Source organism: Aspergillus vadensis (genome assembly GCF_003184925.1).
Source record: "Aspergillus vadensis CBS 113365 unplaced genomic scaffold BO88scaffold_25, whole genome shotgun sequence".
Taxonomy (NCBI): Eukaryota; Fungi; Ascomycota; class Eurotiomycetes; order Eurotiales; family Aspergillaceae; genus Aspergillus; species Aspergillus vadensis.
The window spans coordinates 231,030-244,135 of NW_020292063.1; the positions used below are offsets into that span (position 1 = coordinate 231,030).

General features: G+C 50.9%; 5 protein-coding genes across 5 annotated transcripts; 2 read left to right on the forward strand and 3 right to left on the reverse strand.

Moving 5' to 3' along the window:
• Nucleotides 1-133: 133 nt before the first annotated feature.
• On the reverse strand, nucleotides 134-1,220 carry BO88DRAFT_348538 (SWIB/MDM2 domain protein; the record flags this gene model as incomplete). The annotated part of the gene is made up of 4 exons (XM_025703421.1): nucleotides 134-319; nucleotides 374-427; nucleotides 480-950; nucleotides 1,056-1,220. The coding sequence occupies 4 exons, from the start codon at nucleotides 1,218-1,220 to the stop codon at nucleotides 134-136; spliced, it is 876 nt and encodes a 291-aa protein (XP_025559205.1).
• Nucleotides 1,221-1,956: 736 nt separating this feature from the next.
• EifCb (translation initiation factor eIF3 core subunit b) lies at nucleotides 1,957-4,724 on the forward strand. The gene is made up of 4 exons (XM_025707476.1): nucleotides 1,957-2,138; nucleotides 2,234-2,426; nucleotides 2,496-4,023; nucleotides 4,082-4,724. The coding sequence occupies exons 1-4, from the start codon at nucleotides 2,066-2,068 to the stop codon at nucleotides 4,508-4,510; spliced, it is 2,223 nt and encodes a 740-aa protein (XP_025559206.1). The 5' UTR covers nucleotides 1,957-2,065; the 3' UTR covers nucleotides 4,511-4,724.
• A 181-nt stretch (nucleotides 4,725-4,905) lies between these two features.
• Nucleotides 4,906-6,200, reverse strand: BO88DRAFT_490659 (putative extracellular SCP domain protein Pry1; the record flags this gene model as incomplete). The annotated part of the gene is made up of 3 exons (XM_025712799.1): nucleotides 5,564-6,200; nucleotides 4,972-5,460; nucleotides 4,906-4,920 (listed from the first exon to the last, which is right to left on the reverse strand). Exons 1-3 carry the CDS (start codon nucleotides 5,930-5,932, stop codon nucleotides 4,906-4,908), a joined length of 873 nt encoding a protein of 290 aa, XP_025559207.1. The 5' UTR covers nucleotides 5,933-6,200.
• A 302-nt stretch (nucleotides 6,201-6,502) lies between these two features.
• Nucleotides 6,503-9,685, reverse strand: BO88DRAFT_407602 (exocyst complex component Sec10 family protein). The gene is made up of 3 exons (XM_025707477.1): nucleotides 9,301-9,685; nucleotides 6,928-9,214; nucleotides 6,503-6,877 (listed from the first exon to the last, which is right to left on the reverse strand). The coding sequence occupies exons 1-3, from the start codon at nucleotides 9,410-9,412 to the stop codon at nucleotides 6,607-6,609; spliced, it is 2,670 nt and encodes an 889-aa protein (XP_025559208.1). The 5' UTR covers nucleotides 9,413-9,685; the 3' UTR covers nucleotides 6,503-6,606.
• An 866-nt stretch (nucleotides 9,686-10,551) lies between these two features.
• On the forward strand, nucleotides 10,552-12,386 carry BO88DRAFT_457114 (putative pachytene checkpoint component Pch2; the record flags this gene model as incomplete). The annotated part of the gene is made up of 8 exons (XM_025710971.1): nucleotides 10,552-10,671; nucleotides 10,719-10,794; nucleotides 10,848-11,106; nucleotides 11,160-11,215; nucleotides 11,268-11,364; nucleotides 11,413-11,764; nucleotides 11,908-12,123; nucleotides 12,189-12,386. 8 exons carry the CDS (start codon nucleotides 10,552-10,554, stop codon nucleotides 12,384-12,386), a joined length of 1,374 nt encoding a protein of 457 aa, XP_025559209.1.
• Between the last annotated feature and the right edge of the window lie 720 nt (nucleotides 12,387-13,106).

Below are 13,106 nucleotides of genomic sequence, written 5' to 3' on the forward strand. Positions count from 1 at the left end.
AAGTGAAAGAGAGTTAGCGCCTGGGTTCCAAATGCTGTGTAGTAAGCAAAAGTCGGGGAATCGTTAAGGCAACGACTTGGTCGCTGCGATTGCCTTGTCCGGAAGGCAAAAATTCGCGTCTAGTTACCAAAGGTTATTCATCGGGACTATACAAATTCTGGCTGAGGATTTTAGTCATCGTGAACATGTGTATGCGATCTTGCTTGAACACGGCACGCATCGCGTCGTCACAGCGAATTTGTCGCCGGTCATTGGGATCCTGAAGATCATGCTCGTGGATGTATTGCCAAAGCCGCTTCACTGTCTGCGGTCGCGAGAGCTGTTCGAATGTCAGTATATCTTACCTAACCGGAATTGGGAATAGCAGCCATACCGTCACCTCGCCGTCCAACAAAGCCGAAAGCGCCGGGGAAAGAGTCAGGGGTTTCTAGACAGCCGTCAGCACCAGTCACCTCCCTTAGGAAGTGTTTGCAGCATACGTGAAACCCGCCAGATCTGTTGACCTTCTTTCCTGAGTCCGAGCCCGATTCAAGTTCCGAATCATCCTCAGCCTTCACCTTCTTGGACGTCTTCGCTTTGGTAGGCTGCTTCTTCTTCACGGGCTGGCTTCTGCGTGTACTGGCCCCGCGGGTTTGGCGCGCACGCATGTTTTCCTCGGCCTGGAGTTTGGCTGCGAACAAGGCATCCGCATCGATATCATTGTCGGGCTTCTTCTTCTTGATAGGAGGAGTCTTGCTTGAAGTGTCCGAGCACTCTTCACTCTCCGCTTGGCGTTTCTGCGACATGGAAGATTGAGCCGGAGAGGATGGCTCAACAGGAGTCACCGAGTCGTGGTCTTTCCCATGGCCATTGGTGGAAGCAGATGTCGCAGGTGTCTCCGATGCGGTTTGAATGCCCTTTTGTGCCGCACAGACGTCGAAGCGCTCCATGATAAGCTGCTTGATGGCAAGCTGTATGAATGAAATCAACATTAGTATTGTATTTGAGGTCTACCGCCGTGAATCCAAAGAGCAAAGAGCAATATGCGACAATAATCAAAGATCGGGGGCGCAGACCTTATGCGGGGTAAGATCATAGCCGATCTCATCCTGAAGGCCGTTGCGAATGGTTTTTGAGGAGATGGTGGTCAAATCGCTTTTGGCCAGAATTGAATCGATGATCGGAATGTATTGATCGCGGGCTTCTGGGGATACTATTGCATGGGAAACAGAAAAAGCCATGATGTCAGTTGAGAGCGATCTCGGCGTGGAGCAATCGACCGGGAACATCAGACTTCCGAACTTACGCGACATGGTGGACCGGGTAGCTTTGCTTTGCAGCACCTCTGCAGGAAACGACACGACTGAATGGAATTTAACGTTGTCAATTGCTGACCGGACTCAATGTAAGAGTTCGCAAGGCTATCAGCAGCGAGATTCAGCTCACGGTGGTCGTGCACTGAGGAAGACCGTCTAGATCTGGGCGTAGCGCTGGCGCTTAGGACCGGCGGGGCATAAGAGAGAGGAGGTACGTAAAGGCCCCAGGAGGAAGTAGGACAGGGAGAGAGAGATGGATCAGACAAAACAAAGGGGAGTAAATGAGGAGATCGTGACGGCCGGCCCACAACGACCAGCAGCTATCACCCGCAGCAGCAACGGAAAGCGGGACGATGCGTGAGGATCGCGAAATGTTATGGCTGGTCCAAGCCGATTGTACAAGTCGGTTACAGAAGACCATAATCAGCCGGGCGAGAAGCTGGGGGCGGGTGGCTTAGATAAGCACCATCACGTGGTGGAGCTGGAGAAAGAATAGGCAGTTTACTAGTGGTATCATGAGGAATGGTCATTTACCGTCACTTTACCGCACGGAAAGTGAAAGCAAGCAGAGACAATGGGGAGATGACTCAGCCCTGACTCAGCTGCCTTCGCACACAGAAGGCGCTTGTGGTTTGGGATTTGTTCTTTTGCCCTAAAATCAGCCAAATCGGGGTCGACCAGCAGAAAATCCAGAACAGCATCTTTCATCTTCAAGATCATACCCTCTCCACCCTCACCCCCCCATATCGCCGTTCGCTGCGACTGCAACCATGGCGCCCAGTTTTGACACCCTGTCTGAGCAGGATCTCCACGAAGAGGAGGAGGAGGAGGTTGACTTCTCCGGTGAGTGCGCCTCGCGTTGTTGTCCCATCATCCTCTTCTCACCCCGTTTCCCCCGTGCCCCTCGCCGCTGACTCCGCCCGATTTTCTCCATCCAGATCTCAAGGAGCAATATGAAGTGAAGCTTGAGGAGGGTTTGGACACATTTGTTGTGATCGATGGACTTCCGGTCGTCCCCGAGGAGAGCCGGCAAAAGCTCATCAAGTTCTTGTTGAGGAAGCTCAACACGGTCGGCCACACTTCGGAGGATGCCGTCTTCATGCCCATCAACGACAAGAACATGTCCGAAGGGTATGTTTCAACTTAGGAAATCTGATTGCGATTGGGAAAGGTTGTGGAAACATTAACACGTTGTTTCAGTTTCGCCTTCGTTGAGTACGAGACCCCCGAACAGGCCGTCGCTGCCGTCAAGCAACTGCACGGTGTACCCCTCGATAAGAAGCACACTCTCGCCGTCAACAAGTTGATGGATATCGATCGTTATGGCCGGGAAGGACGCATCGACGAGGAATACAAGCCCCCCACCATCGAACCCTTCAAGGAGAAGGAGCACCTCCGCTCATGGCTGGGCGACGCCAACGCCCGTGACCAGTTCGCCCTTTACCGTGGCGACAAGGTCGGTGTGTTCTGGAACAACAAGAGCAACCCCCCGGAGAACGTCGTCGACCGCGCGCACTGGACTCAGCTTTTCGTCCAGTGGTCCCCCAAGGGTACCTACCTCGCCTCCGTCCACCCCCAGGGTGTCCAGCTTTGGGGCGGTCCCGCCTTCTCGAAGCAGAAGCAGTTCCCCCATCCTTTCGTTCAGCTGGTCGAATTCTCGCCCGGTGAGAGCTACCTGACCACCTGGTCCGCCCGCCCCATCCAGGTAGAGGAGGGCCACCCTGTCCTGACCTACGAGGAAGACGGAAAGAACATCATCATCTGGGATATCGTCACTGGCAAGCCTCTTCGTTCCTTCGTCTCTCACGATCTGACTGCCGGCCCTAGTGCTGAGGGCGAGCCCAAGAAGAAGGTCCAGTGGCCCGCTTTCAAGTGGTCCGCTGACGAGAAGTACGTCGCGAGAATGCTGCAGCACCAGTCGATCTCGATCTACGAGCTCCCCCGGATGAACTTGCTGGGCAAGACTTCCGTCAAGATCGATGGTGTTATGGACTTCGAGTGGTCCCCCGCCACCGTCGTCCGCGAGGGTGTCAAGCAGTACGAACAGCTGCTCTGCTTCTGGACTCCCGAAATCGGCAGCAACCCGGCCCGTGTCGCTTTGATGAGCGTTCCCTCGAAGGAGATCGTCCGTACGCGTAACCTGTTCAACGTGTCGGATGTCAAGCTGCACTGGCAGTCGCAAGGTACCTACGTCTGTGTCAAGGTCGACCGTCACTCCAAGTCCAAGAAGTCCATGGCCACCAACCTGGAGATTTTCCGTGTGCGCGAGAAGGGTGTCCCCGTCGAAGTCGTCGACAGTCTCAAGGATACAGTCATCAACTTTGCTTGGGAGCCCAACGGAGGACGTTTCGTCGCCATCACCACCGGCGAGGCCCCCAGCGGCACCGCCGTTCTCCCCAAGACCTCCGTCTCTTTCTTCGCCCCCGAAAAGAAGGGTGTCTCGGCCGGCAACTTCAAGGTTGTCCGCACCATTGAGAAGAAGACCAGCAACGCCATCTACTGGTCTCCCAAGGGACGTTTTGTCGTCGTCGCTACCGTTCACTCCCAGACCAACTTCGACATTGACTTCTGGGATATGGACTTTGAGGGTGAGAAGCCCGAGGGCGAGAAGGATCTGGCCGCCAACCTGCAATTAATGAAGACCGTTGAGCACTACGGTGTTACGGATATTGACTGGGATCCTACGGGTCGCTACGTTGTCAGCAGTGCTAGCGTGTGGACCCACTCGGTATGTTCTTTCTTCTTAGTATCTTATCACGACTGCGTTACTGACATGTTTTGTGTAGATGGAAAACGGCTACAACATTCACACCTTCGCCGGTCAGACCCTCGCCGAACACCCCACCGACAAGTTCAAGCAGTTCATCTGGCGCCCTCGTCCCCCCACTCTTCTCAGCAAGGAGGAGCAGAAGCAAGTGCGCAAGAACCTCCGCGAGTACTCGAAGGAGTTCGAGGAGGAGGACAAGTACGCTGTCGACATTGCCAACACAGCCGTTGTGGAGACGCGCAAGCGCGTGCTCAACGAATGGACTGCCTGGATCCGGAGGGAGAAGGAGATGCTTGCGGAGGAGAAGGACGCCTACGGTGTGCCGGAAGACGTCGACTCTTCCAAGCAGGCCAAGGATGCCCCTGCTGTGTCGGAGGACCAAGGCGAGACAGTGGTGGAGGAGATTGTGGAAGAGATCATCGAGGAGAACGAGGAAGTCATTGGTTGATTGGGAAGCCAGCTTCGTATCTAATGTGTTCTATTCCATCCATTTCCTTTTCTTTTTCATTTCCTTTTATCCTTATCTCGCATCTTGTCTGTCGATATCCTCGCCCTTTTTTCTTTACCTATCCTCTCTGAAGCCCTCACACTTCATCCTCTCTTCTTCCCTGTGAGACTTCATCTGTGATCCATTTGGATTGGTTCCAGCGCGCGCGTGGGGGCACCTGTGTCTGGAACATTTCAAAAAAAGTGAATAGAATCTGTGTTTGCATATTTCTTTCCCGAGCGTGAGGGGAAAACTTTGATGTGCGTGATGTTGGTAGCAATGAGAGATGACAGACAATGATGACTACTGCAATCATTCAAGTTCAGTTTATACCACTTCATACTATCTCAACCAATTTATTCTAAATTAAACTATCCAAACGTCAACAACACCAACCACCACCCCAGCACAACCCACCATACTCCCATTATACATTCAACCCTCTGAGCCCCATTCCCAGCGGACCCCGTATTATACGGCCCGGAATAAGTACTCGACGGCTGCACATTAATCTTAAAGAACTCCTTATCCCCCAACTTCTTATTCCCCCCAATGATATTGCCCCTAGGCGAGTATTCACAAACGACATACCATCCCTGCGGTCTCTCCGTTCCATTGATCCCACCACCACCACCACCTCCTCCTCCCCCTCCCCCACTTCTCTTCCCATTCCCATTCCCATTATCATTATCATTATCATTAGTAGTATTAGTATAATTATACCCACAATCAACAGCCGCACACCCCACCTCCCTCGTCTCCCTCCACACCAACTGCGTAAAATGTCCCGTCTCCTCCGTGAACCCCGTCGGCTCCTGGAAATCGTATTTCTGTACTTCGTCGCCCCAGGCGGCTACGGCGGACGAGACGTTGGGGTACCCGAAGGCGAGGTTTTCGCCGTACGGGCCGTTCTGTATGTACATTACTTGTTAGCTTTTTTATTATATTTTTGTGAGCCGGTATTTATTTGATCTTGGGGGAAAAGGTAGAGGGGGTTTGGGGGAAAGAGTATACCGAATGCTGCCATTTACATTCCTGTGCCCAGTTCAGGGCATATTGAGTTAATGTCGTGTTCCAGATCAGGTTGCTTGCGTTGTGGGCTTCGCGGTAGGTGTTGCTGACGTTTAGGATGGAGGATTGGAAGAGAGTCGGGGAGGTGTAGGAGGGGGGTTCTTGGGAGGAGGAGGAGGAGGTGGTGGTGGTGGTTTGTGGTGCTGTTGCGGTTGCGGTTGCGGTTGTTATGATGGTGACTATTACTGTTGCTTTTGGTTGTTGTTGTTGGGCTGTGGTGAGGGTGATGAGGAGGGCGCTTAGGAGGATTATGAGTATGGTTGTGGTAGTAGTTGTGGTGGTGAGTATCCTTGAGATTGTACGATGGAGCATGGTGATGATTTCATATAGTGTTATGCGAGTATAAAACGTTAATAGTATGTGAGATAATATTTCTCATGACGGAATTGTAGATTGTATAAGTGATCATGGATCGCAGTCAGTCAGCAATTGTCAGACTGAAACAATGCAGTGGTGAGTGGTTGTGGTTGTGGCGCCAATGGCTTGGTTCCAGGTTGAAACACATTGCTTCTTCTTCCCTTTGGCTCGGGGTGGACTGTTCTTTATGTCTCTCCTGGCTTGTTACCGTCATTGCTTGGAGCTTATGGGCTGGTTTCTGGGGTAGGATACTGATGTCAGGAATTAGCCGGATAGATTTAAAGTTTCCTGGAGATGCGATCCGTCGGGTGGGTAAAGTCGTTGTATGAATGATGCAACTGGTTGGTTATTAGTAATAACTTAATGCAGAAGAGATTACTAGTACTGTGTAGATTGTTGCAGTCTTCGTGGCTGGCTGGCTGGGTTGGAATTGTTGTATGTTGGTCATGTCAGCTTGATTTTGTATGGATTTTGGGTATATGTGGTTGGGTAGTAGTCTCATCATGTGGCTCTTCCTCTGCTACTGAATCATATAATCATCTGTCTATTCTCTAACCATGAAAATGGCAAAGCCCTGGGGTATTCGTAGCTCTATATACACCGTATAATCGTAATGCTGGACATATTCTTCACATAACGTTGCACCCAATTCCATACATGGCTCGTTCGACGTCGCGTTTCACTTGGTACCAATCCGCCCGTCGCTCGGCGAACTCGTACACTTCCTCCACTCGCCAAATCCCATTGAACCGGTCCGCATCGGCGATGATAGTAGCAAGCTCCTTGGCATCAGAGGGGTCGATCAAATAGATCTGCGATAGTTCCCGGAACGCCTTGAAGTAGAGGAGAAGGTCGTTGTTCCTGAACGTCTGGATGAATTTGAAGTAGTGATTCATATCGCTAGAAGAAGTCAGCTTCGCCATTAATCTCAGAGACACAGAATATCCTACCTGATGAGCTTCAACGACCCCTCAATGCTGATCCGCTGTCGCTTCAGGTGCTTGCATAGAGCAGCAAACAGACGGAGCCCGACCTCTTGGTTGAAGACGTCCAGCATACTCTTGTCTGTGCTGCCCACCAACATCTGTGTATGAGAAGAGACCACATCCACCACGGCCGCCGCAGCCTCGGTGATACTGACATCCATCGTTTTACGATAGGGGTCAGTAGAGACACTAGGATTGAAGTCGGTCGCCAATTGTCTCGTCGCTAGAATGTAGTCCACTTCTTCCATAAGAACATCGATTCCTTTATTAAGCCCAGCAGCAACTCGTTCATCCAGGCTCTGCTCGAACTTTTTCTTTTCCTTGACGGCCGGATCAAGAAAATCATTGCGGTCCGTCAGTTTGGTACCGATGAGTTCCTGTTCGTAGAAGACATCGATCATCTGGAGAATCAAATCACCAACGTTCACCAGCTCCAGGAAGGTGACCAGCGGCTCAACGCCAGACTGGTCGCGTTCGCCTTGCTCGCGCGGCCGGTAGTTTGACAAGTGGTCAACGGCCTTGTTAAACCCACCGATCAAGTGGCGGTTTCCTAGAATGCGCACGAGGGCGACGAAAACCGCCTCGCACTGTTGTTTTGCAGCAGCTCCATATTCGCCTTTTATCTTCACAAACTGCGCGGCTCGCTCCAAGCTTGATTTTGCCGCATGAACCAGACTAAGAGCGACTTCTATGCTGAAAAGAGATCGAATACCCTCTAGTTTAGACTTCATGATCGCAGCTTTTGCTGCGAGCTCTGTGGTTGGCGCCTCCATAATAGGAGGCGTCGTGGGCGACGCGATGGTTGAGAACCGATTGGGACTCTTCAGTGACGAAGAGTCGCTGGTCGTGGGCTCCGATGGTGCCTTTTGCTCGTTCGCCTTGTTTCCTGAAAAGCTTGGAAGAATATTGACGGGAGCCATAATAACCTTCTTGAAAGAAGTCAAGAAGTCACGCTTATCAGCCTGCCTATTGATGTTCGACATCAAGAATGACTCCGTCGAGGCTGCCTGCTCCGATAGCTGTCTATCCCAGTCCCCCACAGCCGCTTCAGACAATTTCCGGAAGTGATCTAATTCCTCCGCGAGATATAAGTCCATGTGGGGCACATAGGCTTTAGCAATGACATGGTCCATGAATTCATCAAAGCTGTCGTCCAGATTCTGGATTGGCAACAATGTATCCGACAAATTAAGGCATTGAGCAAATGTTCCCGAGACGGCAGTCAAGTAGGACTCAGTATTGGAACCATGTAGCTCATCAAATATGGCAGTCAGAAATGGATAGAGCACATCCTGCCCAACCTTTTCGATAAACGGTGTCGATATTTTCATCGACGGGGGAAAAGCACGATTGATGATCGATACTTCCTCATTATAAGCCACACTCAGCCGAGTGAAGAAGGCCTGTGTATGTTCAAGTTTAACTCGTTGCGAGAAAGGATCAATGCAGTCCGAGACTTTGCCGAGATCTGATCTTCTGGTAACGAGATGGTTGTGCTGTATGAAGAGTTCAAGAGCTGCCTCTCCCCCGTTCAACGTGTACAAAACATGAGCATATTTCCGCATCCTGTCATCAATATCCTCTGTCTCGTATCCATGCCTAAACTCCTTGATAGCCGATATTTCGAACATCGACACAGCAGACTGCAATTGTTCAAGCCGTCCACGCCAGCCTTCGTCTACATCGCATTCGGAAAAGGATTGTAGTTGCGACAGTATCTGCGCTTGGTGCTGTGGATCGGTGTAGTTTTTGAAAAGCAAGCTATCCGGAGAAGGACCGTTCGTAACGATATCGTTGTAGTATGGTGCCAGCGCTGCATGTACCTTTCCGTACTCCTGGCGGGCCTCTCCACGAACCGACTTGACTTGTTTCAGCGCGCCAATGACGGGATCATTTTCTGATCCATCCGATATATCAGCATTGGCCGAAGTGGTTAGATTGATCTGGTCGAATCCGTCAGATATCGATTGTAAATCGGCCCGGGAACTCCGTGAGACGTTGGGTGCAGGTTCGCCGTGCGGTGCTTGCGCATCCTCAACCTCTTGCTGCTCAACGGTTCGCACGTCTGCGATAGTTCCGAACACTTCTTCCGTATGCTTTCTTGCCTCCACCTCGTCCCAACAACCCATTCGTTTCAGTTTCTGCACCCATCGCGTGTCATCGTATGCCATCTCGCGCAGGAGTTTGGAAGACCGGGCTACTCGTATGAGATCGACAGGGGAAAGGTAATCAAGGATTGATGACATGATCTCTAGTCATTGTTAGAATGTCCTGCAGTGAATGCGATCCATCTCCCGGTTCGTCCTTTCTGATTCGGAATTCACAGTTGAGACGTACCTGCTGGAAGAATGGCCCTGGAGATTTCCTCCATCGAGGCCATCTTGAGTGAAGCCAGAACATCCTTGCGCGGCTTCACGCCGGCACCTGGCCCAGTCCTCGCTTTCTGCATCTTGTAATATCACAGTCGGCATCGGGAGGGACGTCGAGTTCGTCCGTCAAAGGCTCCAGAAGCTCAGCGCGGACAAGCCGGTCAGGGTCCCAGCGTTCCCACCGACTAGCTCGCTCCGCGGGGCTGCCCCAATTAGTCGAACGTAAACCCGAGTAATCGAGCGGCACCGGAATTGCTGGCAAAATTGGGGGATCATGAAACATCGGTTCGCATGGTGGAATCATAGCCCCTAAATCTGAGGAAGGGAACAATTCACGGCGCCGAGCAATTGCGTCGGATGGTTGGTCATTCGTCACTGTGGGCGGAACACCCCAGAAATTCCACGGTTGGATCGGCCGGCTGTTTACCTTTCCGCTGGTCTGCTCCGGAATTCCAACTCACCCCAGTAAGCAGTATCACCACCTGTTTCACAAGATCCTAACAACGGTCCGAGTAGGTGCAACATGGTTTAGTTTTTTTTTCGATGAACATCGAATTCTGAAACATCAGGTGGGTAGTCACATTGATCCGTTCGCAAATCTTCCCCAGAGTCTGCCAGTGGGGCGATATATATTAAATTCAGGACATCGACGGAGAGTAGTAGTGCTCTCAGTAGGACTCAGGTGGTATTTCCCTGCATCGAAATTATCAAGATCCAACAACCGGGGAGAACAAGAAATTAGTACTAAGTGCTAACAATATCAATCAGCGCTTTCATATGAACTTGGTACCATCAAGGTAACAGAATTATATCGGCTCAATGAGCCAGACATTCTCACTTGTGTTTCAATACTAGCTGCTATCGTGTTACCATATAAATATGGCGGGGGCCTTGCAATCAACCTTCTACTACTTAATAGAAGTATATGCACATGTTGCAGAACATATTGTGAGACGAAGTGTAGTCACATTAATATGGTTTAATGCAGTGCTAATACGTAGTGGGCTGATCTTGCAAATACGCTTATTTAACACGTTTGAACAGGATAATACTCTAGTAAACCAGGTGAAATGAATGCCGCAGATGTAGACGACTTTATCCGTATTGAAGTGTCACAGTACCCAGTATGAGATACCTCTCAGACCGTCCACAGATGTTCACTTTACGTTCCTCATTCTCTCTTCTCTGAATTGTCTCCCCTCCCAAACCCACAAGCAAAATGGACTTGAGCGTCAACAGTTGCGTTTCGAACCCAGTGGAAGAGTCTCAACGCCCCATATTGCATATTGAGGCTCGAGTGAAATGTGCTAGTGATGGCATGATCGTTCGCACTGATTTGGTAGGCCGCTTGATACACTTGCAATTCATACATTGACGGAACAGCAGGTTAGGGATGAGGTTACAGAATGGCTTCACAACAACTTCATCGTGATGTCTGTTGATCAGTTTATCAATTCTTTCGGTCAGGATTCCACCAAGATGATAACCCCCGAACGTCCTTCTGACGATGAATAGGAGGTCTAAGCGAACCACATGCCCAAGCCCTGGAGTTTAAACTCGTGACCGAATGTAGCGGCGGCAATCTGGAGTCCGGTGCATATCGACTTCAGGATGTCCAATTGGACGTTCAAGTGTACCAACTGCGTACAAAATCGGAGCGACAAAGCTTGCAGAAGACCAGTGCACTTGAGGATTCAACAGAAGCCGGGGGTGGAGTCGCTACGGCAAGAGTCCTGGCCTTACCGAGCATAGATCTGGAGGGACTATGGGAGACGTACGCTGACCTGCTAATTCTCCCAGACTAAAAGTAACTGATCATTTGCATAGGTTGGATTACGATCAACCAATTCAGTCGACGCTTCTTTCGGCTACAAGCAGAATGGGTGATGTCTTCCCTTACAACTTGCATCTCATGGCTTAATCTAACTTGAGCAGTCTCGTTTTCTGCTCATAAACTCGATAAGTGGACTATCAATTGGAACAGGTTGATACTCATATGGGGGCCACCAGGAACTGGGAAGACAAGCCTTTGGTTTGTGGATGCGTTTCATAGAGTGTGGTTGGTGGCTAACTGATGTAGTCGCGGTCTTGCCCAGAAGCTTGCAATACGCCTGGGAAAGGATTATCCCCAGAGCAAGCTATTCGAGATCAACGCATACTCTTTAGGAAGCAAGTATTTCGGCGAGAGTAGCAAACTTGTGAATGGAATATTTGGAAACATTGAGACGTTTCTTCAGGAGGAAGAAGATACATTCGTTTGTGTGTTCATGGATGAGATAGAGACCTTGGTTGCTCGGAGAGACCGGGCATTGAGCAGCAATGAGCCCTTCGATGCCATTCGAGCGGTCGATGCGGTACTCACAGGGCTGGATAAGCTGAAAGAACATTCGAATGTTATCGTCGTCTGCACCAGCAATTTGATTACGGCGCTGGTAAGCTCCTATTGAACTCCGAGTGCTATGCATTAATGCTGACGGTATGCACTCGCGTGTAAGACCAAGCCTTCCTCGATCGAGTTGATATCAAACAATACATACCGCAATTATCTAGCAGACCTATATATAATATCTACAAGGACTGCCTAGAGGAGTTGAGCCAGAGTGGACTCATTGAGGGTGTTGCATTCGACGTGGTCCAAGTTACTCCGGACGATCCCCAGACGGCTTTGCAGTATGTGGAGCAGGCTGCGGAACACCTCACCATCCCGACTTTTGACGAAGTGCTGCTGCACTATAGATCGTTCCCCGATGCTATACCCACGCTACTTGCTAATGCTGTCTTTGAAAGTGAGGTTAGTGATTCTGGACGAAGATGAGCATTCGGTAAATATTTTGGAGTATTGACGATGGCGTTTAGGGGCTTAGCGGTCGCACGGTTCGAAGACTACCCGCTCTATCGTTGATTCTTTATAGTAACGGTACCCGATGCGATATTCGGACAGCGATTGAGGCGCTGCGTATGGGGATAGCGTCGGAATGGCAGGCTAAGACGGAGGCGACGATGACTATGGCGGAAGAGCAGCTCTCGGGAACAACACAAGCCAATGGCCAATGAGAGCGATGGGATTGATGGGGGAGTGTGTGTGCTGGGGTCAGCGCGGAGGAACGGAACGGGGGGTGAGGAGCTGGGAGGCTAATGACGAAGCCATGGATTTGTTGATATGCGTATGAAATTGAAGCTCGGAATGCATTCTCGTAGAACCTCTCCCATCATGTTATCACGAGAACGGGGAGATGGTGTTGGTGGTCAGCAATTATCAGGTGGCCGCCGAAAATTGTTGTTCCGAAAAGTCGCGGTTTTCACCGAAGGCAGTTAGGACCGGGGCGGCAGCCAATCAGAACGAGGGTTTAGGCAATTCCAAACCCAAGAGAAACTTGACCCGTTCGACCAACCTCGACTTCACCTCCAAAAGCACATTCTCCTGTGCGCTCAGCCTTGTCCCCTCCCCCTCCCCTCTCCCCTTCTTTGGCTATCGTGCCTTCTTAAATACCCCATTGTCCGGAGGGTCTTTCACATCGTCAGTATGCTGGCACGTACTGTTTTGCGCAGCGTGCCCTTCCGGGGCGTCGCACGCCAGTCCTTGAACAAGACCTCCACGGTACGAACTTCCCCGACATCGACCGTCCATTGGGTTCAATGGACGAGGGCAATCGCTTCCCTATCGCCCAGGAAAGCTTCTGTATGGGTTTTTGACTAACGAATCACCCAGCGTGCGTCTTCCTCCGCCGCCGGTGCCGAATCCGCCAGCTCCCCCTTCCACCTCACACTTACTGC